At 41.2% G+C, this 24,255-nt stretch overlaps 3 protein-coding genes across 6 annotated transcripts; all 3 read right to left on the bottom strand.

Moving 5' to 3' along the window:
* Positions 1–1,511: 1,511 nt before the first annotated feature.
* Positions 1,512–7,941, bottom strand: LOC129580800 (lysosomal alpha-mannosidase-like). Its single transcript, XM_055471471.1, is given in 20 exon segments — positions 1,512–1,884; positions 1,996–2,278; positions 2,514–2,732; positions 3,020–3,194; positions 3,259–3,360; positions 3,430–3,548; positions 3,682–3,945; positions 4,074–4,177; positions 4,560–4,794; positions 5,070–5,247; positions 5,434–5,573; positions 5,575–5,745; positions 5,819–5,935; positions 6,000–6,071; positions 6,156–6,359; positions 6,443–6,490; positions 6,764–6,909; positions 7,070–7,346; positions 7,486–7,603; positions 7,831–7,941. Coding segments are annotated over 20 exon segments (3,147 nt in total). The 5' UTR covers positions 7,917–7,941; the 3' UTR covers positions 1,512–1,795.
* A 656-nt stretch (positions 7,942–8,597) lies between these two features.
* On the bottom strand, positions 8,598–15,397 carry LOC129580801 (lysosomal alpha-mannosidase-like). 2 transcript variants are annotated; one of them, XM_055471472.1, is made up of 19 exons: positions 15,093–15,396; positions 14,893–15,027; positions 14,513–14,654; positions 14,273–14,418; positions 13,167–13,214; positions 12,810–13,013; positions 12,680–12,751; positions 12,489–12,605; positions 12,086–12,396; positions 11,831–12,014; positions 11,495–11,729; positions 11,257–11,354; positions 10,949–11,185; positions 10,604–10,722; positions 10,421–10,522; positions 10,157–10,331; positions 9,321–9,548; positions 8,957–9,230; positions 8,598–8,887 (listed from the first exon to the last, which is right to left on the bottom strand). In XM_055471472.1, exons 1-19 carry the CDS (start codon positions 15,195–15,197, stop codon positions 8,787–8,789), a joined length of 3,033 nt encoding a protein of 1,010 aa, XP_055327447.1. In that variant the 5' UTR covers positions 15,198–15,396; the 3' UTR covers positions 8,598–8,786. The 2 variants fall into 2 exon arrangements, with proteins under 2 accessions (XP_055327447.1, XP_055327449.1); XM_055471474.1 differs by lacking the exon at positions 8,598–8,887 and having other exon boundaries at positions 8,966–9,220; positions 15,093–15,397.
* Positions 15,398–15,650: 253 nt separating this feature from the next.
* On the bottom strand, positions 15,651–23,269 carry LOC129581153 (uncharacterized). 3 transcript variants are annotated; one of them, XM_055472061.1, is made up of 7 exons: positions 21,850–23,269; positions 21,320–21,692; positions 21,149–21,242; positions 20,557–21,083; positions 18,724–20,216; positions 17,176–18,474; positions 15,651–16,333 (listed from the first exon to the last, which is right to left on the bottom strand). In XM_055472061.1, the coding sequence occupies exons 5-7, from the start codon at positions 20,200–20,202 to the stop codon at positions 15,881–15,883; spliced, it is 3,231 nt and encodes a 1,076-aa protein (XP_055328036.1). In that variant the 5' UTR covers positions 20,203–20,216; positions 20,557–21,083; positions 21,149–21,242; positions 21,320–21,692; positions 21,850–23,269; the 3' UTR covers positions 15,651–15,880. The 3 variants fall into 3 exon arrangements, with proteins under 3 accessions (XP_055328036.1, XP_055328035.1, XP_055328037.1); XM_055472060.1 differs by having other exon boundaries at positions 21,320–21,624; XM_055472062.1 differs by lacking the exons at positions 20,557–21,083; positions 21,149–21,242; positions 21,320–21,692; positions 21,850–23,269 and adding an exon at positions 20,344–20,525.
* Positions 23,270–24,255: the final 986 nt, after the last annotated feature.

Genomic DNA, 24,255 nt, shown 5'->3' with positions numbered 1-24,255 from the left:
TGCATAAAACAAATTTTATTAACATTAGTGAATGGTCTGACCTTTATCACACTATATATCGTCTTTATTATTTGATAACATTTTGCAGTTCCAGATTTTATAATATCGTGGGTGCCTTTTCCAGTGGCAAAATGAACCTCAACGTTGAAGTGTAAATACAAATAATAATGTTATGCTACATTACGCACAGTATCACATGAGTTTGCCAAGGTGCCTACATACTGTATATAGCTACAGGTGATAAACTCTTCTACGAACCTGGCGATGTACGATAAATGACGCTAACTCTTGGGTACGGACCACACTTCCGTCTTCGCCAAAAACTCAGCCGAAGCTTTCGTTTTATAGGTCAAGGTCGTTCTTCCGTAATAACGCGTACAACCTTTGCAACCGCAATCATAATTATGGCCAAAAAGGGAAGAATCCGGCACAACACTTCCATAATTCTGAATATAAATACAAACAAATGTTTAGAATGATCATCTGACTGGTAGATAAAGGAATAATATACGTCGATCCCGGTTATGAATATGTGGATAAAACAAACACTTTTACAAGTGCCACTGAAAGAAAAATCTAAAATAAGTCAATATGATCGAGGTTATTAAATTATTACTACAGTATCTTCTAAAAGCTCCTAAAAGCTAACGCAGTATGCTTTGTGATATATACAGTGTATACGCTAACTGGAAATGGTACAATTATAAGCAAAGCTTTCCGGATTTTGTTCCGTTCCTGTCTGGTGTTCATAATTGTTTAGTTCCATGGTTGCATACCAGGTTGTCTTTGTTTAGTCACAAAGAGAAATGCACTTCGTTTGACGTGGGAAGTATCCTCCCCTTTGTAGCCAACTTAATCTTGTTACCCATGCACTACTCGCAGTATTCGTATCGTTGCTTTTGCAATGACTTTTGTCCCTGTGAATATGCTTGCCGGACACGATCGAATATCAACTTACCTGAAGATGCCAAAAATACGTACCGTACGTACTTGGTACAAAATGAGTATGCCAGCAACTTAAATTAAACGTTCGCAAGGAGTATTTTACTGATTGCGGTGTTGGATGTAAGTACAACATCATCCGTAAATTGTTTTAAATCCGTTCTTTATAAGCTCAGTTTCCACTTTCCAGAAGTCGCACATAATCAGGCAGTATCCATTGTTGAATAGTCAAATCCCTACACTCTCGCTACCAATGTCAATTGGATACAAAAATCGTCATCAATCAGAAAACCGAAACAACGTTGAATTTTTAGAAATCAATAGCCAGAGCTAAAGCGTCTAAAATATTTATGCGGATTCATAAGAATGTACTTGTGTGAAAGAGCTTTTTTTAATATAACAGTAAATGTGTCTTGTATACCCGAATTTCTACTGTGAAATTTTACACTGTGCCATCAACTGCGTACTGATGCGGGATTCACTTTCCAATATACCGTGGACTCCAAATGCCATTTAATCACCGAACTGAGGTGTCTAAAGCTTGAAACCAAAAAATTTCAGAGCTGCAGTAATATCAGTTTTCTTTTATTTTTGACTGAGCTGACGATTTATACAACCAAAACAAATTACACAAATTCAGTGACCTTAATGACATTTTTCGTAAAACAAACAGACCACCCTGGCTGTTACGCATCAACCAAACATTCTGCGAAATTTGCGGCTTCTACCGCAATGCACTCAAACACGTAAAGGTAGAATACTTAATCGTAATTTTGTCATACCGTGCGCTTGGCCACCAATGCGAACAAACTAAGCTTTAGTTCGCGCCGTCAGTGAGAATAAAACAGTAACTTTAGTTCGCCGTCTGTACTTGTAGTTGGAAAGTGCGAATTTCCATTGCTTTCAATGTAACCGTCGTGGATGCGTCGGTTTTCTCGAAATCTGCAATGTACATATGGTTTAACAAGAACAAATTACTGCGAAATTCCAGTACAATGGCATTTACAATAGCAACTTAAAACAAACTGCGCTTGTATACGATGCGTGACATACTTCCTACTTCCGGCACTTTTGGTTGCCTCTCATCGACCTTGTTCCAGTTAAGACGATGGACGCTGTCGAGGGGAATGTTACCGTCGATCGTCATTTCCTGCACAGCAGTGATCTTCATATCGCGTACAATGTTTTGTAAGTCAACAGTGGCCGGCTGCGAGAGAACGGGGTCTTCATCTGGCTCAAAAATGTGTTCTAAACGGATCAGCAAGCTTGAACCTTTCCATTGCTCCAAGCTCAACAAGTGGATATTATCCGGCAGCGAAACCGATACGGCTGAATACTGTGAATAATGAGAAATACTCGCAAATATTGCTCAAAACTGTTACATCAACACATCGCAGTTAATGGAATAAGTAAATCAAACGCTTTACATTTCGTTAATGTTAAAATAATCAACGAACCCATTTCCGATTAAGTAGCGTAACCAAGTGTTTACTGCATAAAATGTACATATAAATTTAAAATTATGTATTTTCTGTATTGTGCGTATATTTAGAGTGCAAATCAATACGCACGGAGGACTGTTTTTCCTGTTTGTCGGAAACGGTGTTGAAAAGAATGGACGGAGCAGCGTAGTGATCGTGCACAAGCATTCGATGTCTTCTGGCAGATTTAGCGCTTTTCGTGAATATCAGGTGATGCCGCCCGCGAACGACCAGCCCTTCCCCCATTCCTGTTTCGTTTAAGGGTTCCGTCACACCCAACCAATCGTCCACTAACAGGCGTCGATGAACCTGCCACGGGAATTTCCATGTATTACAAACATACATAATTATTTTGCACATGAGTGACAACTAAACATTTACCATTAATCATACAAATCTATGAAAAAGTGTTTGTATAATAATAATTTCCGTATTTAATTCCGCAGTCACAAACTGAACAAATTCTTAAATATCACTGGTACTTAAAATTCATATCGGCTCTGCGCTGTAGTTACCACGACAGAATATTGAAAAATAAAATATAATGCAATGAAAATGTATTAAAATTTATTGTTGTATAATATTTGCTCTAGTACCATTAACTCCAGTTGACCATCTTTAAGACTGCTGCCGCCCTGCGGACGATCGGTCAAAACTGTTAAGCGATTTCCTTGCTCCTCATCTTCCAAGAAAATGGAATTCACGACTGGATAATAATTGCTTGCGATTGGCTCCGTATTACTGAGCTCAAACGTTGGGCGAAAATTCCGGCTATTACAAAAGTTAACTTCTACTCTGTGGTCAGGAGAGAAGCTTAAAGTTTGAGTAGGCTTACGTGCGTTTGATAGTCTGCCGTCCATTGGAATCCGTATAGAACGTCCCTTTAGAACTGAGAGATGTCTCGAATCGCGATACAACTTCCTTTCCAATGCCGTCACTGAGGATCAAGCACCAGATTGTTGCTGCGGTTTGAAATTTAAATATCTAAGGGTATAACATGATTTACCTGAGCGGTATAGGACCAACTTGCCACTCAAAATCCACATGTCTGGAGCCAGACAACAACCGAACTGTCTGAGAAACCCAGGTATTGATGTACTGCCGCACTTCCTGGACGTAAGGTCCCTGGAAATAATAAAACAAGGTTAAAGTTCTCTAATGCCCTACAGAAACCAAAAAGGAAAAACATTTGGTCACACACATCGTAGGTTTTCTTTTTGCTTAATAATAGTTATCATGTTTTTATGTGTACGAGTACCTTCACAATCTCGTAAGTCTCGTTTCCGGTCAATAGTCGCAGACAACTGCTTGCATCATCGCCGCTGTTTTGATTCTTTTTTCCTGTTGCACAGTTCGGGCGAGATATGTATGCGCCGGTCGCTCTCCAGTCTTCCTTCGTGTTGTTACCAACAGAACCTTCGTAATATCCAAATGTCTGGTTGATGGCAAGTGTCGTCTGCGTCTCTAGGTTCGTTAGTGATTTCAGCGACCCAGTGACTTGATCAAAGGTCAGAGAAATGAACTGTAACGGCAGAAATCTGCTGCAGTGCAACACGGTACAGTATTGACCAGTTCACCATAAATCGACCGGGCAGAGCCGCAAATAGTATCATAATTGTCATAATTACTGTGCTACATTAAAGAACGCACGTCATTCTGGATGGTGAAATCGCGGTCATCTACTGCCGATCGCTTCGCCCTTTTTGCAAATACTTCAGCTCGGCGAGCTTCGTCTTTCTCCTTTTTGGCGAGTTCTGTAATAATAATTATATAGTTCCGAAAATCGACAAACGTGCGCAAAGAATACAGAACAGAGGAGTGTAGATTTTAAGTAAACTGGGGTATGTCACGGTCAACACAAGCTTTCAGCGACACAAAATGGATGGTATTGTATGTATGGGTACGGGTGCTGCTGCAGGTCAGTCAACAAGCATTATTCCCGATAAAAATCCTAATAATCCCCTAATAATCCCGCATTATTCCCGATAAAAAACAAGCATTATTCCCGATAATAAGCGTTTAACGTTTAAAAATATTACCCATATTATGTTATTTATGAAAATTACGTAAGTATATGGAGGTTTCATTAAACTTAAAAAGATCGTGAACTGGCTAAATGCATATCTTGTGAAGTACTTTGAATCAAACATGTGCTGTAGCCAATGGGCGGAAGCCTCGCTCTGAAAGATATCTCGTGCGTGGCAGTGGTGTTGCGACCGGGAATGGATAAAACATCCTTCGACAACGGAGTGATCTGGTACGGGATGTCCACTCCACCGGCTCCACTGATTTTGTATGTTGCATCTTCCACAGGCAAATGAATCTGTGCATTACGCGTTCTACCAATGGGGTTCCATACTAAAATTTGAATCTGCAAACAGCGGTCATCCGATAGATAAATCGGTGAATTAGTGCTGCGGGAGCTGACAGTTAATGGCCATGGATAATAAAATATCAGCTCTACAGTTCGCTGTTATGTACGCACGGTATCATGCAGTATAGCCTAAAGGAAAGCATTAATTAACGCGGATTCTGAGGCATTTCACAGCCCGCAATTGTACACCGTCTGTTGTGCAAAAGAAATTTTCGATAACATTCACTTTTTGCGCGTTTTTCAGCGAAATGTCTTCCGGCTGCAGGGTTTACCTCGGTAAATTTTTCCGTATGCTTGCATTGACTGATGTTCAGCAGCGTGCAAAATTTGTAATCAGCCGATGTGTTGGACAGCTTATTGATGCCGGCTTTGACCACTTCGTGGCATTCCACAATTCCCCGATGAAGCTGCACGGCATAATCGTCCGTGACGTCCTGTCGGGCGGTGCCACTATGCAGTATGTTTTTGTTTACTTGATATTTTAATTAAGTAAATATCTATGCAGCGGCTGGCGGCACCGTAAATCTTACTGCCTTTTTTAAACCACGGTAAATACAAAACTCTGCCTCCGGCTAATTTATGACTCTCACAAAAGTACTTATACTTAGTCGGATAACTGATTGTTGTTTAGCTTACGTTACTGCATCATGATGCTGTGCGACGCCTAGCGCTTCCCGCAAAATATTGACATCTTTTTGATCTTCAGGACCAAGCTGCGCCAAAGCATCTATTTGTTTGCAGGTTTGCAGGAAAGCGGAACTCTCTCGCTTCCATTCGTTTGAGTGCGGGTCGACTGGTGAAGTAGCCAGTCCAGTAGGTGTGATTTCCGGATGCATAGGGGAAGAAATCGTCAGCCTTAGTTGTCCATGTCACGTTGGCTTGATTAAGCGCGTACAAATAACATGACGGAGTCGAGTAAAAGAGATTCATATTCGATCCATTATTTTGCTGCAGTGATTCCATAAAACACATCATAATAACGATCGTTAATGGGCAAGCCGTAAAATTATATTAAACTGACCTTCTCGTTTATGTACTTGATAAGCTTGTCCAGATTTTTAAACCAGACATGTGCTTGCTGGTAGTTGAAATCGTTCCCCATTGTTACAATCAAATGGTTTGTGGAAAAGTTTTGCGCCTAAAAATAGGCCATGAATTAGAACGGTTGCCGACTGTTTTTTTCTGGCAAAGTTATTACAAACCTGCTCGTTGATAAGCTTCATAAATGTGCTAACTCTTTCATCCAAGTTGTAATCTTCCAGTCTAGGATCATCCTGGTTGAGAAATGGAATAGTATTGAAACATGTTTATTGTTTCCATTGTCAACGCGTGTTATATTTGTATTCGCCGCTATGTACCATAATCGGCGGATCTGAGCAAAGGAGGTCGAAGCAGAAGGAGGGCGGTGGGTAATAGACGTTCGGTAAAATAGCGGTGAAAATATCGGCATCACTGCCCAGTGCGGGGTTCGCTTCCCAGATGTGCTCCATGGTTTTTGTTAATTGTCGTTTCTCCTTATCTTGGTAATCAATGCGCCCCAGAAAAAGGCCATCGAAGCCCATCTGTAATGTACAGATCGCAGGGGTCAAATAGTACAGGTACTTTCACTTCGCACTTCGCACACATAATTAATTAATTTATCTACCTTAGCGGAAATTGATGCATGTTCTCTGGAATGTCCGAACGGGTCAATCTAACGGAAACGAAAAACGGTTTTGAGAGGGATCTTATGACAACCCCGTAAAAGTTTAGTAGTTAGTATTACATCCCTTGTACATATTTGGTTGAGCAGATTATTTTGGTTGAGATCATGAGTATATTTGGTTTTCTATAGGACAAAACTGCGGGCATATTAACTGACTTTATTATAATACTACTGTGTCTTTTAATCCTGCTACTTGATTTACGCAACTAAAAGTGATCGGTAAAAAGTGCGTCAGTGTGTCGGCATATTGCTTATACAAACCTGCCAGCCGATTTTCGGTCTACCACAGGAACTGAAGGTATCATTTAATTTTCGCAATCCCCAGGCGAAATTCTCCACAATCGAAGCATAATGACAAGCGGCTTCATCGTTCATACTCCATCCTCCACTGATAAATTCCAGTCGTCCTTAACAAAAGCTTACAGCTTTACACAAATACAGCGGACAATTAGCCGATTGATTACAATTATGTACCCGCATCCGGTATTTCAGTGCAAGTAAATGAATTAGGTACGTATATCAATATAACTGCATGAGCATATGAAATACATATGCTTCCATATCTACCTTCATTGACCAAACGATGCACTGTGTGATGCATCTGATCGTCCTGCTGCAGCCACCATCTCCAGAAAAATCCCGTTTCCACGTAAATGAAGCGCCTCCGACGGTCAGCTAATAGTGCCTCCACCACCGAATCCAAAATGTACTGCACTCCAGCAATCTGTACGCTGCTTTTTGCTCCGTAATAATACTGATCCACCGTTTTCAGCCACCCGAGATCGTTGTGAGTGTGCGACACAATGTGAACATTGAGCATATTTGGTTTTCCTTTAGGACAAAACTGCGGGCATATTAAACAGATTGATTATAACACCACAGCATCTTAAAAAGTTTCTATAATCTTGTTAAAACTTAGGATTTACGCAAGTAAAATGTTTAATACGATTACGGCCGGTTCTCTAAGACATTAAAAGGCTCACCTCGTAACCGCACTTTTCTCCATCGTGGAATTCCTTCTTGCCATCATATGGTTTTCCGTGGCAAACGCTCCAAAAAATAAAGCAAAGCAGTACTTGCAATAATGAATGCATAGTAAAACTGCAAATAAAAATATCACAACTAAGAAATGGTCAAAAACCGTATGCCGAATTGCTAAGTGCAAAGATTTAGAAACTAAATTAAAAACAAAAACAGTTACTACATACGATTACAGTACTTACTCAGCTGATTTCAATTCAGTCCAATTCAATTTTTCTCATGTAACCTGCAGTACTTTCGTGTAGCGCGTAAAAAAGCGCTCTTACCGTAAGTGCAAACATACATACTTGCTTGTGTATTTAATATTGTTGTTGTTACCTGCGATACGCGTAAATGCACTGCGAAACGGCTGCAGCACCAAAACAACCATCATCCGTCACCAAAACTGTAGTTGTTTACAAAACCAGCAGCACTGCATCATTTTCTTTTAGTACAAGAGTGGTTCATCGTCTCTTGAAGCGAAAACAGTACAGATTTTATCAATATAAATTATATTTAGCTATCACTCAGCGCCCAAAGGTCAAACTTCACTCTAGTCGAATAGTGTGTCCAAATTGTTATGATTGTGGTAGCACCTTGGTGGTAGTATGGTACACATATGCACGTACGATATACCGCAACAATTATGGTATTAAAGGTATCTTGTATCCGTAGTAGTGCAGTGTGTGTTTAATATATAGCGTGTGCTCCATTCAAACCTGTAGTGATAATACTGATTTACTGTTATAATAATAAACTTATTCAACGATAAATTTCGCGATTAATTCGGCACTCTGAAAGACTACGGCTACGTAAGTCTACGTGCCTACGACTACGTTAGTCGATGTTATTCCACTTATTTGCATTAATATTAATGCTGTCACTAAAGCTGCTGACAATTAAAATTATTTTAAGCGGCAGTTTCTTGCTGCAGAACCGACAAACCATGGCATTTTATTACTGCTTTGAGAGCGCACAAATGTCTAAAATTTATGCTAACAAATAGTGGGCTACAATTCTTTAATAAAAGTTGGTGTGCATTTTTTTAGTGTAGTAGGCAGTAACAGTCAATGTGTTGCATGCGGTACGTACAGTACCCTACCTGTTTTATTGTAAAAAAGCAAAACCAAAGCAGGACCAAGTGTATGTACTTAAAGCAAAGCCGATGTAACCTGACTGCATACTTTTACACGTATCACAGTTTGAACAAATCAAATTAAAGGAACAGCTGCAGGGTTGGCAATCACAGATCATAGGTCTTGCTTCAACTAGCCACGATTTCAATACGAAAAGACTTGATTTCCATAGGATTCAGCGTTATTGTAAAATTTTGCCCTGTACCACGATGTTTCCCTGAATGCCGACCTGCAACAAAATAAACACAAACTGAGACTAAAGATCCCCGTTGTCGCGAAGAAGCACATTATCGCTGACCTTGTTTATCAGGAGAATATCCTTCCTTGTTCCATTTAAGCGCATTCACCGCGGTTACCGGCATATTCCCATCTAAAGTGACTTCTTCCACGGAGGCAATCTTAAACGCAGACATCACTTGCTGTAGGTCGAGAGTAACCGGCAGTGACATCACAGGGTCTTCATTCTTTTCAAACAGATGCTCCAGACGTAGTAGAATGTTGCTGCCGGTCCATCGTTCCAAGCTGAGCAGGTGGACGTTACTCGGTAGGGCCAACGATGTAACTGAGCGCAACTAAACGTTCAGTGCTTGAATATAATAGAATTAACTGCAGATAATGAACGCACTGGACTTAAAAACACTTGAACAATCTGATGGGTTTACTTTTTGAACGACCGGAAATTCTTTGTCCTTCTTAACCGGCAAAAAGGCGAATGATGGTTGCCAGTACACTTCCTGCGCTAGCAGACGTTGAATGCTGGCTGCAGTGGCAATTTTCGTAAAGGTCAGATAGTGTTTGCCTCTGACGACCAGCCCTTTCCCATCCGATCCCGGCTCGTTCAGGGCCTCGCCAACTCCAAGCGCATCGTCGTATAATAAACGTCTGTGCATCTAAAGTCATCCATCAGTTTGATGAGCACTCTTCACCGGAACCACTTGAACATTCAAATACGAAAAGTGAACGGAACCCCTATTACTGATTTGTCATTTGAAGTGTAAAAGCAGTTCCCTACTGTTTTTATAGTCGTTTGCTAGCATATGTTCGTATTTTGATTATTTTGTTTTTGTAAGATGTTGGTGTTTGCTCGGTATTCCGGTGAAAGTTTAGTTTCTTGCATTTTTTGGCAAGCGGATATTTTCTCCCTCCCGCCAACTTCCATTGTTTTGATCATGACTTTTTCTCTACTTTGTTTCATTCCGGGTTGGTGTTGATTAAAAGGTAAGAGAGGTTGAAGGACCTGTGTCCACAGGTCTCCCAGTTCCGGTACGTTTGTCTCGTGTTTTGATCATATGCACTAGTACAAAGTAATTCACTATATTTAGGCGATGCAGTCGAGTACACCCAAATCACAATTAATATCAGTTATGATTAGATTTAAAGTGGAGTGCTAAAGTATTTTTAGACTGTTTTCAGACTACATTTTTTCATGTATCGATTACGGAAAATGTTGTCCGCCTTCTGGTTATCGTCCGCTAATTTTTATCATTAGCACACTGACCATCAACTCGATTTGTCCATCCACAGTACTGCTACCTCCTTGTGCGCGCTCGGTCAGGACTGTCAACTGCGTTCCTTGCTTTTCGTCTCGTATATAGATCCGATTTGCAACAGGATAATAATTTCCCGCAACCGGTTCACTGAGATTCACACTGTATGAAGGGCGGAAATCCCGTCTGCAGAACAATTATTACCATCTGATACACTCATTAATAAGCGGTCGCAAAGTGAAGAAATGCAAAACACCGCGTAGTGAACTACGTACTTCCGCTGCAGATCCTCTCGGCCATTGGAATCGGTATAAAACACCCCGTTGTTTATGAAATCCGATGAAAAAACGGAAATGACTTCACGGCCAATGCCATCACTGTAAATAAAAAGATTTCATCCACGTTTTTCCAAACGCTTGAATTAAAAATAATGCTTCTTAGTAAAAATTAATACGAACTCTACAGGGATAGGACCAATTTGCCACTCAAATTCCAGAAAACGTGATTCCTGATGCAGACGAGTTACTTGCGATATCCACGGAGCAAAATACTGTCGCATTTCTTGAACTTCGGAGCCCTACGAGTCATAATTTTCCTTTATAAGCTCGCTATAATAATGTAGATAAATAGACATAAAATGTTGTGCAACAGGTAAACGATGAGATTTTTTCACATTTTTGTTCTCAAAATTAAGAATCGATAATTAGTTTTTTTACTTTACGATCGCAATGGATGCATTTAACCCAACACATTAAGAAGGCCAACAACACGGCTTTAATAATATATACTAACAATGCCCATACCTGAACGATTTCATATGAGCCATTTCCCGCTACAGCAGTGCGACATTGCGTCGCTAATCCCGTGCAATTCGGTCGAAAAATGTATGCGCCAGACGCGCGATACTTTTCTAAAGAATTATTTCCGGCAAAACCGTTGTAGACGGCAAAAGTCTGGTTGAAATTCAGCGTATCTTTGGTTTCCAGGTTTGTTAGAGATTTCACGAGTCCGGTCAGTACGTCAAAGGTCACCGACAGGTACTACAGATATGTATACCACGGATACTGAAAAGGTTCATAATACAAAAAATTGCACAAATGACGCGCCATACGTCGTTCTGGAATACGATATCGTCGTCCAGCGGGTCTGGCACATCAACGACTTCAACGTCTGCTCTAGTCTTGGATGGCCGATTGTGAGTTACAGTTCCTGTTACAAATCATGGTTGCAGTAACACGGTACTATTGTCACATTTTTCAAGTATTACGGTATCAGTACAGTATCGATTAACTGTACAAGGTTCCCACAAAATTTTAACAGCGGATCATGAATAAGTAGACTCATCTTACTGTACACATAATACGTCGAAAAGGTCACTGGGGCCAAGGTTGCGTAGAAGACCAGTTCCTGAGTTGCTGTGCTCGTTCTTTCGGGAATATCCAAAACATTCTTGAAAAGCGGAGTAATTTGAAAGGACACCTGTTGTCCTCCTGAATCAGTGATCATATAATCACCATCCGGCACTGGCAGATGAATGTATTGCTGAAGTTGTCGGGGAATGCTGTTCCACACCAGAAGCGCTACCTGATTACATATAAAGACACACTGTCAGAAATTAAATAGCAGCAAATTAAATATATTCAATAATTTGCAACCGTTTGCTGCGGAATGCGGATTATTCGTACTTTCTTATAATTCTCCGTTACGGCGCATTGGCTGATATTTAACAGGTCACAGAATTTAATCTGCGAAGCCTGGGAAATGTTGGCTAGTTTGGCCAGGCCATCCGCGACAACTTCCTGACACGCTTTGATTCCCACATCCAAACGCTGCGCATAATCATATGCCACCTGTTGCTTCTCTGTGCCTCTGCAGAAAAAAATGAATTAACACTATTTGTGCTAGGATAATACGATTCTGTAAATCGTTTTTCGACATACGCTACCGCATCATGGTGTTGCGCAATACCCAGCTGTCCGCGTAGAACAGCCACTTTTTCCAGTGCGCCGGGATCCAGACCTGCCAAGGCATCGACCTGCTTGCATGTCTGCAGAAAGCCCGAGGCCACTCGCTCGAAGCGTTTTAAAGCCGTCCGGCTGGTGAAGTACCCGGTCCAGTACGTATGACTTCCCGATCCGTACGGGAAGAAATCGTCGGACTTCGCCGGCCACGAAACGTGGGCTTTATTCAGTGCGTTCAAATAGCATGCCGGAGTAGAGTATAACAAATTCACATCCGAACCATTCTTTTGCTGTGAAAAAATAATGTACAGTTACAGACGTGATTTACTAGTATTTGATTTTAATTTCTGCGTCGGACACAAATTGTATGTTGTCATCGCACCTGTTCGTTCACATAGTAGATTAATTTATCCAGGTTCTTAAACCACATATCCGCATTTTGGTAGTTAAAATCCTCTCCCATTGTTACGATAAGGTGATTGGTGGCGTAGATTGTGGCCTTCGCGTAAATTGTATTAAGTATTTACTTGGTTTTTCACATTTTGTATCGAGGTCATCAGTACTCATACATACCTGGTTGTGCATCTGGTCGACGAATGATTTGACCTTTTCATCCACATTGTAGTCGTTTAGTCTGGGATCGTCCTAAAGTCTTAGAGTAAGCCCATGTTCATGGTTCAAACTTTTAAGAACTGCAACATACCATTATAGGAGAATCATGGCACAGTGTGTCAAAACAAAAATGCAAAGGTGGACTGTAGCCATTGGGAAGAATTCCAGCAAATATTTGGCTACGCTGGCCGAGATTCGGACTCGTCGTCCAAATCACCTCCATAGTTCGATTGGCCTCGCGCTGCGCCTTGTCTTGAAAATCAATTCTGCCCAGAAATATTCCATCGAATGCCATCTACGATACGTTACCGCGATTTTGCAGTTGTGCCGTAAAGTTTGCAGTTTGCACTAATTTGTAAATGCTTATATAAATAGATATACCAAAATTAGTTCTATCACAAAGGAAAGTGATTGTGACATAAGCGTAGACCGTACGAATTATACGTACCTCCGATAACAGAGTGGCATGTTGCCGAGAATGACCAAAAGGATCAATCTATAACAATAATCTATAACAATAATCTATAATCTATAAAAATAATCTATAACAATCTATAACAGTAACAATGTACTGGTGTAGTTCTTTGGCTGCTTGGCAGTCAGCGGGGACATTTCCGTCGCTTGCGTGCTTTTAAAAGAAATACCGAATACCGAAATAGCGTTTAAGTTTCTGTTTTTCAGCAGTTTTGTTCCGCAGTTTTGCCCGATAATTGGCTTTAACTATTATGGTTTCGCATCTTACCCACATTTTAACCAAACCTATGCAATGGCGACATCAGTTTTCTACTTTCAAATTTACTAAAAATTGCTCTGTAAGTGTACGACCGTACGAGTATAAATCGCTTTTTTAATAATTGGATTATATAGGTCAGAACGTAAAACACGCTACTCCGATAACGAGTAGATGTCAAAAGTTTCAGACTAGACGAAAAAGAATGGATGGAAGTGCATTCAGCATATTATATCTGTAGAGGGACGTACGTTGACCAAAACCGAAAGGAAGTGCAATCCACATATCTTAATAAATATAGCCACTAGGTAAATATACTGTAGTAATAGTAAAATTCTGCCGAACAAATTTCGGATTTATCGAATTCATGTTATTCTGTGAAGAACTCCAGGTACATTGTTGTTTGTACGCATATACTGCGGTGTATACTTTAATAAGTTTCGGATACGTGAACTTACGCAGTGGATTATAGTTTTAGTTTGTACTATATTATAAGCCATTATGCGTATGCGTTCGGCTTGCATTGTAACATTCCCAGTACAATTTCCCAATATCAGCAAAACTGACCCAAATGTAAGAAATTTGCAATTGTTATACTACTGTTACCGACTTCTACGTACCAAGTAGTAGTAGGCCGGCGTTGCTTACTGCCCGCATCAAAATGACAGCGTTCATATTTAATTTTTTCCGAATGTGTTAAAACTTTGAACTTGCTGCACATAGGGTCATATCTAATTTTCATATTTATAAATCATAACCAGTCATATCTTCCAGTCCCCCCTATGTCGGATGCTGAAATTTTCTATGCACTGTTTAGTTCTCACCTGCCAACCGATTGTCGGCCGCCCGCAAGTTCCGAACGTCTCGTTTAGCTTCCGCAGTCCCCAAGCAAAGTTTTCGATTGTTGAACTGTAGTGAGTTGTTGCCTCGTCATTCATACTCCAAGCTCCGTTTGTAAACGTAAGGCGACCTTTCAGTATGGAGAATTAGTGTGTTGCGCATCGCTCCCATAAAAACATCTATATGCGTGACAAAATTGCCTTTGTATAAGATGCCTTTCTCACCATTGTTTACCAAATTGATGACCGCTGTTTTGGTCGACTCGGCTTGCTCTTGCCACCATCTCCAGAAAAATGCTGTTTCGACATAAGTAAACTTCCTGTTTGAATTCTCGATCAGAGATGCAACAACGGAATCCAAGATGTACTGTCCAAAAGGAAATCGGAATTATTTTCTTGGTAATCAACAAATTTTAACAATTATTCATTTGCAACTGCTTGCTGATGCACATGTACGTACTGCATGGCTCAGTACTGGTTATACGGTAGCTACTACCATATCCCTCTACTTTATAATTATTGTGCACATTATTGCGTATACGGTAGGCAGTTGTGTTACGTGTAGTTGTACACAACAAGGTAACTAATTTATTCCACTTTTTTACCTGAACCCCGGCTTGTTGGATATCGTTTTTAGCACCATAATAGTACTGGTCGACTGTTTTCAACCATCCGACGTCATCGTGAGTATGAGCCACAATGTGGACGTTGATTTTATCCTCTACACCCTCGGAACATGCCTGCATCCAGATTTGCTTATCGCCGATAGGAGTTCCGCGAGTACGGAAATTCAAGTAAATCTTACCGCATATCCACAAGTGGATCTCAATCTTCCATCTTTCAGCACAAAACTATTTGCAACTGCAAGTATAAGGCCGGTTAAAAAAAGTAGTCGTAGTGAGTCCAGCATGATATATGCACCGATCCCAGCCAAAAGGATGAACAAAACTTAAGATTGATTGTTGACAAACAGTTAAATATTCGCGATGCTTATTACAACTTGTAAAATGGTATGTACTACACTGGAACCATTTGTCGATCCTTGTTTGCAAACATAACGCTCACAAGATAATTTTGAGGCACTTGGCCCTAATTACCGAATAATGTGACACCTTTAATAAATACAGAAACGTCGGCAACTGATAACCTGGTCCCGACTTGCTTCGAATTTGCTCGAAACACAAAAGAACGAACTCGTAAACGATAAGCTCAGCGATAAGTAAATCACACTGGATAGAGTACAGGATGTATAATACTCGTATGAGCAACATAATACTAACATTTGTCAGCCCCTAAATCATAAATGAACACTGCGGCAAGCGTTCGCTTAGCTTAACTTTATAAATTTATACTGCAACATGGCAATTATTATGTGAATGCACAAAAATTAGCTACAAAAACATAGATGTATATTATAACAAGTTAAGAAAAGAATCATACATAAACCAGCGAGGCAGCGTGGCGGGATCGTGTAAAAAACCAAACAAGTGGTAACCACAAAACGTATGTACACTGTTAGTATCGTCAAATCGCTCCGTGGGGTCACCAAAATGTAAAGTAAAAAAAGAAAATTCGCAATGAAAGATCGATCAATCATGTTATGTCGACGTTGTCCAATAGATTTGTAACTTCCGTTAACCACCTGGATACCTCCAGTTTCTTCTGCTGAAATGCTTCCAGTTCATTGTCAGATAATACAGGTCTTCGGTCGGCATTCATCGCACCGGTGTTGGACATTCCGTGTTGAGAGTCTGGAGTATTTTCCTGGGAGAATGCAACTTCTGTGGCATCAGTATCAGGCGCATATTCCTCGAATTTCTCCAACAACTCCAGCAAAAGCAATTCAAAATCAGGTAATTCGTCGCTGTACCTTAAAATTACAGGATCGGAACCTGTTGATGCTGGCATAACTGCTGCCACCTTCTCGGAAGCTGCAGCAAAAACATCCCGGTTTCTTTCCTTTTCATTTTCAATTTCAAATAATCCAGCGAAAGGAACTACTTTCGAATTAAACGGTGAACGTGTCCATGATGATTCATGCTCCAACTGCAAACAGTAGAGTAGATAACATATGTCATTTAGCTTGCCTATCGCGGCAAAAAGTATTTCATTACATTACGTAGTGTAGTTCGAAATTTATACAGAAAAGAGGTGCAGGCAATACTTTTGTACAGTACAAACAGAAGTTGTAAACAAACAGTAACTATACAACCAGAAAGCTGAATCACTTTTATCTTATTTTTAATTTATTTAGGGGGTCTTATTATTATCTTTGTTTACTTATCCTCCGTAATTCCCAATGAAATTATAAACTCTTATACAAAAACTTCTATAGCCCTAACAACTTTTTTTTTTATATTAGTTATATTTCCCTTTTTTAAAATACCTTTAATAAATTATACAAACATTTTAACCGTAACCATAAATAATACTTCTAGAATATTCAGCCTTTTGTTAATTTATTTGTTAATTGCCATATGTTTATCAGTAATAATCAGAAGTAAGATAAAAACTCCATTAAAGCAAGAACTAAACTAATGAGAAAATTAAAACCACACCAATTCTAAAAACTTTAAATGCTTCCTTAATTGATTTACCAGCTCCTTCTAATATTACACACTTTTGAAACTTTGGTTCAATACTTGGAACTTGTTTAACAATTCAAATCTTAAGAGGCGTTTTCTTAGCCATACATTATTCTTCTGACATTTCCTTAGCCTTTTCGTGTATTGATCATATTATACGGGATGTAAATTATGGCTGATTTATCCGTCTTATACACGCTAATGGGGCCTCCTTATTCTTTTTTGTTATATTTTTACATATTGGGCGCGGATTATACTTTCATTCGTTCATACTAACAATAACTTGAATCATAGGGATCGTACCTTCAAGAAAGACAGCACTGTAGATGCATCAATCATTTGAAGTAGAGGTTCGCCACAATTTTCCTTCGACATGTTCAACTCCACATTTGCCAGGCACACTTCCACCACTCGGTTCCAAATCCACACAGTATCGCCCAATGACAAATCATCTTGAATTTCTCGTTTTACGGTGCGATAAATTGTCACAAATTGCCCAAACATTTCACTTAGGACACTGCTTAGTGTAGTTATCACAGGATGGGGATTTCGCGCACGATGTTGGATGACCCATAAAAACGATTCCCAAACAGCACACGCCAACACTAAGGATGCATTAGCTTGGGGAACAAAGAAATCTAGCAATAAATCCTCGTTTGTTGTCAAATCTGCAATATCGCTGCGCGTTACTGTCGCATCACAGCAGAATACTACGACCGGTAGAGTGGGACGATTAGCACGAAGTATTTTCAGTTCGTCCATTCGTTCTTTTCCATACTCGAGATCAGAACGTGAGCGGCAAAAAAGCATGACACCATTCAACTCCTTGGCGTACCGTTCAATATTTTCCACTGTACTGTTACCGATAGCCTCCATAAAAATTAACCGCAACGAGCGACCTTCACTTTCGCATGTGAGTTCATGCACTGGATCGGCATTATCACCAGTGACTTGACCGAATTTCACATGGAGCCATCGAGACATTGGTTCATGTTCAGAGTCAATGGACACGACCATGATCATCACAGTACAAACAACCAAATCAGAATTATGCGGCAAACAAAAGATATTCCGCAAAGGAAATGGCGACCATAGCAGTTGACGCTCTTCGTGATAGCGTAGTCGATCCGCAAATTCCACCTGATCATCAGTGGGAACAAGGTCGGCAAAGTGTCGTGTTGGAGATCGAATTTTTCGGATATGATCAATCCAGGAAACAAAAACATTTTTCATTGCAGCTTGAGCTTGGCATATACTTCGTGCATGCAGTAACACGGGATGCGTGGGATTAGGATATCTTCGTAACTCCACCACCTCTATGGGCTTTTTGATGGCGTCTTCAAGAGGAATGGGACTCTCCACTTTTCTGGATGGAGTGCGCTGCAGCGGCCTGGAAATTTCCAAGGATGGCCGCCGGGCCGGGGTTACGGTGACAGGGTCATTTACGTGTACCCGTTTTGCATTCGGAGACTGCGGAATTTCCACTACATCTTCATCCAGTCCATCAGAATCAGAATAAACGCGCTTTCCACGAGTAAATCCAGAAAGTGAAGAGTTAATAGTAGGTAACGACGTACTGGGCAACCGTATCCCCGGGGAACTCTAAAAGCGGAACCAGTACAAATACAGATCAACTAAATCCTCACCTTTTACAAATCCCTCACCCTCCCTCACCCCTCACCCACCTCCCTCACCTTTTAAATCCCTCACCTTTTACACTTGCATGCTAATACTGTTTACGAATGCTTACTTTTTCAAAACCGAACTATCACACTTATTTTCATCTGTCGTAAAATAATTCGGTGAGAGAATACGATGAAATCCGGCTATCAAATTAATTAAAATACTCACAGGAAGCAAGTTTGCAGAAAACTGGAAAGCATTCGAAGGTTGTGCGTATGGGACATCAAAACGCATAGGGCTGACTGATAAAGGTTTAGCTCCGGAGGATAGTGAGTCAAAGCCAAAATCCACGTGGTTCTTAGTAGTCGGAGATCTGGCAGCAGGGGTCTGCTTAACATTTTCCTCCTCTTTCCCGGGGATCACTTCGAACGGATCGATTCCAATGTACAATCCATTGTCATCAAAAGAACAGATCTCGACAATCTGCGGTGCGGGAATTTCTTCCAGTTTCTGCTTGGCTACAGCCTCGGCCATGTTTCCTGGTGCTCGCGCGTGGATGTGTCGGGATAGGGTGCGTTTGTACAGTTTGGGATCAGCTGGATGAAAACCAGTGGGAAATGACACGACACCGTTCTCCCGGTCGATTTCCAGTTTGTTATGCGTACAGAAGCGCAGCATTTCTATGTCCGTCTCAATGCCCAACATCAGCTGCAGTTTTTTCAACCCGATGGCCGATTTCGGATCGCGCGACCTCCCGCCGCCACAGGAACGGTACAGTGCGCGCAGTGCACTGGCTTGCATCACCGGTAAATACAGATGCATCAAACAGGCCAAACAGTAGTCCGCCTGCCGCATCAGGGCAATATAATCCGTATAAGATTTGTTATTCACCGAGCTGATGACTTTCTTAACGAAGACGACTTCCCGGCTTTTGTCAAACTTGGCAGCATCCAGAGTGATCTTCACCAGATCGATGCGATCCGTCCAGATTCGTAAAAACATTTCGTACGCGCGGAATTCCGCCAGATGGGGCGACGCTTCGCCTGCTCGTTCCATTTGATGGTACACGCGCTCCAGACCCGCCAGACAGTCATTAAGATTCTCCAGATTCAGTTTACTGTCGAACTGATTACGATCCACCTCGCAAAACATGTGGAAAGAGACGATATGGAAACGGCACATTTGCTCCAGTATCCTCGCAATTTCCACTCCCGACAGGCGCTGCTGCGTGATCTCTTTGCGGATGGCGCGGATGCGACGCCAAATAAAATCGTACCATCCCGCAGCACATAAAGAACCCTCGGGAATATCCATGGGATTGGCGATAATCTCGCGCAACAGGTAATTCATCGTGGTCTGCAGCGCTTCTTGTGTGCGCAGTTCACTGGGCAAGGGCATTTCTTGATCAGCAGCTTGACGAGAAAAATCCTTCACCATGTATTTTTCTTGTTCAAAAAGGCCAACGCGCTCCTGCTTGATGCGTTCGTAACGTTCTTTCTCGGGACACATTTCAATGCAGGTTCCCTTGAGAAGGGGAGCACTGTCGAGTTCCTCGTCGTAGGAACTGCCTTGAGATTTGGATACGAGCCGAATGATCTTGTCACGGACGTTAAGCAAGTCGTACTTCTCATCGGCACTCGCATGCAGTTTCTTCGTCTTGTCCATCCATTCGCGGTGCAATGCACCGATGGCAGGAGGGCCTGCCATTTTCGGATTTGGACCTACAAAATGCAGTGCGAAGTAGCCTTTAATGTAGACGAAATACCACTGCGCGAAGCCTCGAAATCAAATTCAATCCACAGCACAGTACGACAGCGACCGTTTCACAACAAAAGTACGAGTACGCACCTAGACTTGGAACCGATAATACAGAATTAAAGAAAGACCACAATTATGGAAGGCAGAACTAGGCTAATTATGAGCAAACACTCAATTTAAAAGTAAAATAAGTATCTGAAATTGAGAAATTCGAGGTCCAGCAGTAAACAAAATTCTGAATCGTGAATAAAAAAATTAATTTAAGTGTTAAAATACGCTTGTGCCTTGTGGTTTATTGCGTACGATTTCGAGTTGGCAAGTGTTCCCAGTACAAGTTGTGCTGAAATCTGTGTCCTGCAGGCGGTTGTGCATCTCGCAAGACAGGAATTTATGCCATGGTACCTTACAAAATGACACAAAATTTGATTCATTATTTTATACAACATGTAGATATGTAGTAAAGTAGTTACTACTAGTGACACTTCTCCGTACAAAGCCCAAAAACTGAAGTGGAATTAGAAGCACAAGAAATTTTCATCGAAGTTGATTTGCGGTCCGATTGCTACCAGGCGAGATTATTGTCCAATTATGACGCAATATTTCACACAGTGCATAGTACTATATACAATAAGATCAGAAAGCGGCAAGAGCAATTATTCATTTATCATACAAAAACATCCAGCAATAACTCCCAGTAACACACTAAAACACAACAAAAACTACGGAAACGTAGAAAAAACTGTTTAAACAAAGTTCCGTGGACGAGATAACTGGCACGTGCACTGTAATACCTTCTGTCCATACAAGTAAAAATTACGATTGCGGATTTTCTGCAAACACACACAAATAGCTAAAGTTCCTTTACATTTCACCAGATATGCTGAATTCAACTGACCCTGGAGTAGACTGCAAGCTGAATTCGGCGGCCCTGCACCTCCCTTCTCCAAGCATCGGGATCCTTTTGGGGCTTAGTGATTGCTCTGTACCGTCTAATAAAAGAAAATTACCGAATGAACTACAAGTCGACGACGCGCTGCACGTCAAAATATTAAAAAAACATACGCACCTCTCCGTTTCTTCCCTCGCAGTTTTGAGGGAAATCACATTGCTACGCGCCCACAAGGGCTTCGCATGTTCCGATTTCGCAGAAGGTGCAGCTCTAGGTTCATCACCTCGCACAGGCAGACTCCGCGTTTGCACTGCGTGCTGGCGGTTTGTATCCGTCTTCGAAGTTTTAAAAGTTGACAAAGAATCCGGATGGACATTTTCACCATCGTAGAGAACGTCCCGTTTTTGATGTCTTCGCCGAATCTGCATCTGTCTTTCTTGACAACGACGCATAAATAACTGCTTATGAGAGAGAAAGGCTGTCTGTAAAAATACTAAATGAGCCTTCATGTCGCTTTGGCTGCTTTGTGCATAATACGATTCCAATAAACCTAATAAACATAAAGTTCAGAAAATACCACAAAATAGCAGTTAATATTAAATAATTAAGCATGCAACGACGAAAAACAAAGTACAGACGAGGTACAAAAAGCTGCAGACGTAAACTATAGCAAATGCAAAGAAAATTAATCGAGTAAATATGCTTACTTGAAGGGATATTGGTGAGGGGGGAAACATCAACGGTCCGGCGTATAGAGATCGACTAGCATCAAATTTTTCGGCCGAAATTACTTTATCAAGGTCAGAACCATCACTTTCTCCAAAGACACTACGGTCGTCCTTTTTGGCGCTATCGTGCACATTTACATCGTGAGACAATTCCTGATTAGCGAATCCTCCTTCTTCGTTCCCCGAAATGGCATCTCGCTCACAATCAGAAACATCGTTCTGTGCTCCGGGAAAATTTAACAACAGCGGCGCAATGGGCGAGGTGGCGATATCCTTGGATTTTATTGCATTCGTGTTCTGACTTCCCGCCGCAGAACAAGAACACATTCTTTCACACTGACACAAATCTCCTACCGTTTCACTGTGTGGTGTATGGGCCGAAGTGATGCGCGTCGAAGAAATATTTTCTTCCATCTGATTAGCATCCTTGAGAAGACGATCGCGCTGAGAATCGGCTTCTTTACCCATTCGTAAAGTTCTCCTTAGCAAATCCTGCAAATTATTCCCATCTCGTGATGTCCAGTTTTCCTGCTCAATACCGCTGGCGTGGCTTTCCGTCAATGTTTTGCATGGATCATGACTTTTGGGGCTCGGAAATGCATCATACGAACTGCCAGAATACTCACTGGGAATGCTGCAGTCATCGTCATTCACCAAAGGTTTTTGTGGACACGCACTTTGGTCTTTAGCCCTTATTCCTAGTGATTCCGGCAGCAATTGTTCACTAGAAGAGACGGAGACTTCGTGGGGATATCCACCGTGAAATACTCTAAGGCGTGTTCTTCGCTCAGATTTCAGCTTAGCGTAACGCTCAAACAGCCGATGCATTCGCTCCTCAACCTCGCGAAACATCTGATCGAAAGGACTGGCAGCAGATCGTGAATCAACAATTTGTACGGCGTGCGATTCGCCATGAATCTGCGCTTCCAAGTCAATGAGATCTGCGCAAGACGAACTGGAAGATATCTGAGGATTGTCATTTGCCAAACAGTCCACCATCCCTGAAGATGGTTTCCGGGAACAGAAGGGATCAAATTCCGATAGATCGTCCAGAGCTTTTGAAAAGAGTGAAAGCTGAGACTGGGATCGCTCTTCGGTTTCACAGCTGGGAGAGTCGACGCAGTTGCATATTTGGCCGTCATAGTGGACGCGATTATCGAGTGCCGCGGAAGAAATTGTTAAAGTACCATAAAACCGTTCCATTTGGGGACCTGTGCTGCGCTGGGATCACAACACTACAGAACTGTGAGCATTTTTAAACCTTACTGTGGTTTGTGGGTAACTGCGTCTACTGACAGATAAAGTTCACATTTCAGTAACAAGATTACACGTTGATTTCTTCTAAAACGATGCCATAAACAGAGAAAGTACATCCAAGAATTTAGGAATAAATTCACTTTTAAAAATATCGACTGTGGGTAACACGCAAGAATCAGACTGCTGTCGTCGGCCTCAGCCACCGCCTACGGTAGGCACGCACTTGGTATAAGTACTGACTATTGTCTGACGGACAAATTTGTAGGTTTCGCCTTCGGCGTTTCGCGAATAAGTTTTAGACCAGTCGCAACATAAAAGCAAAAGTTTCCTTCAACCTCGCAAGTTGCGTGTAATAATAAGTGTAGTTGTAATGAACTATATTACGTAATGTAATGTGAGAAAAACGCATAACAACATTTTCGGAAGCCCTACAATGTCAGAAAACTTCTCGTTTTAAAAAAAAGGTTGGCAAAGGTGTCGCCGAATCGATGGAAGAACTACGCGAATCCACATGTGAGAAGATGCGGCCAATTTTCCCTGGAAGTGTGAAAACGGATTTGTTTATTTTCGTTCTATTAAATTCCTGTTACCATTCGACGGGGCTGCCTGGATCACGCTGGATGGAACTCGAGCGCGTTAACACGCTAGCGAATGTGCTCAATACATAAACTTACCAAGTTAGCTACCCTAGGTAGAATGCGCCGAATGGGTGCGAGAAGTATCGCGTGTATTATATCTATATACAGCGATACTACTCATAAGAGTAATAACTTAGTTAGGTTTCATTGTTAGGTTTCAAAAACCTATTATAATTACGTATCTCAAGAAGTGGTTATCATGCCGCATTAGTACTTCAATTTGTGCGTGGTCACTGTCTGTATATTGACACCATAATTATACGAGTACTTACATATAGATATCTACAATATAAGTTAGGGTAGTAATCGGATCCTGCGGTATATTGTAGCTAAACCAAATTCAGAGATTCTGTCGCACGCGAACTTGCAGAAACGTGTTAATTTTAATACGTGTTAATTTTAATGTATCTGTACCTCTACACATATATCGGTGCATATTATTATGCCAGCTTGGTGAATATTAAATTCAGCTTTTATGTTGTATCATTGA

The sequence above is a fragment of the Paramacrobiotus metropolitanus genome, unplaced genomic scaffold (assembly GCF_019649055.1).
Source record: "Paramacrobiotus metropolitanus isolate TYO unplaced genomic scaffold, Prichtersi_v1.0 Parri_scaffold0000005, whole genome shotgun sequence".
NCBI classification, from domain to species: domain Eukaryota; kingdom Metazoa; phylum Tardigrada; class Eutardigrada; order Parachela; family Macrobiotidae; genus Paramacrobiotus; species Paramacrobiotus metropolitanus.
This window is presented reverse-complemented; position numbering and strand designations above follow the sequence as displayed.

Coding starts and splice junctions, on each gene's coding strand:
- LOC129580801 (XM_055471472.1), bottom strand. CDS start 15,197: ATGCTGGACTCACTACGACTACTTTTTTTAACCGGCCTTATACTTGCA. Junction 14,655..14,892: donor TCCAACAAGCCGGGGTTCAG/GTAAAAAAGTGG, acceptor CCTTTTGGACAG/TACATCTTGGATTCCGTTGT. Junction 8,888..8,956: donor ATATTCTCCTGATAAACAAG/GTCAGCGATAAT, acceptor ATTTTGTTGCAG/GTCGGCATTCAGGGAAACAT.
- LOC129581153 (XM_055472061.1), bottom strand. CDS start 20,202: ATGGCAGGCCCTCCTGCCATCGGTGCATTGCACCGCGAATGGATGGAC. Junction 18,475..18,723: donor TTTCTGCAAACTTGCTTCCT/GTGAGTATTTTA, acceptor TTCCGCTTTTAG/AGTTCCCCGGGGATACGGTT. Junction 16,334..17,175: donor CAGTGCTGTCTTTCTTGAAG/GTACGATCCCTA, acceptor TACTGTTTGCAG/TTGGAGCATGAATCATCATG.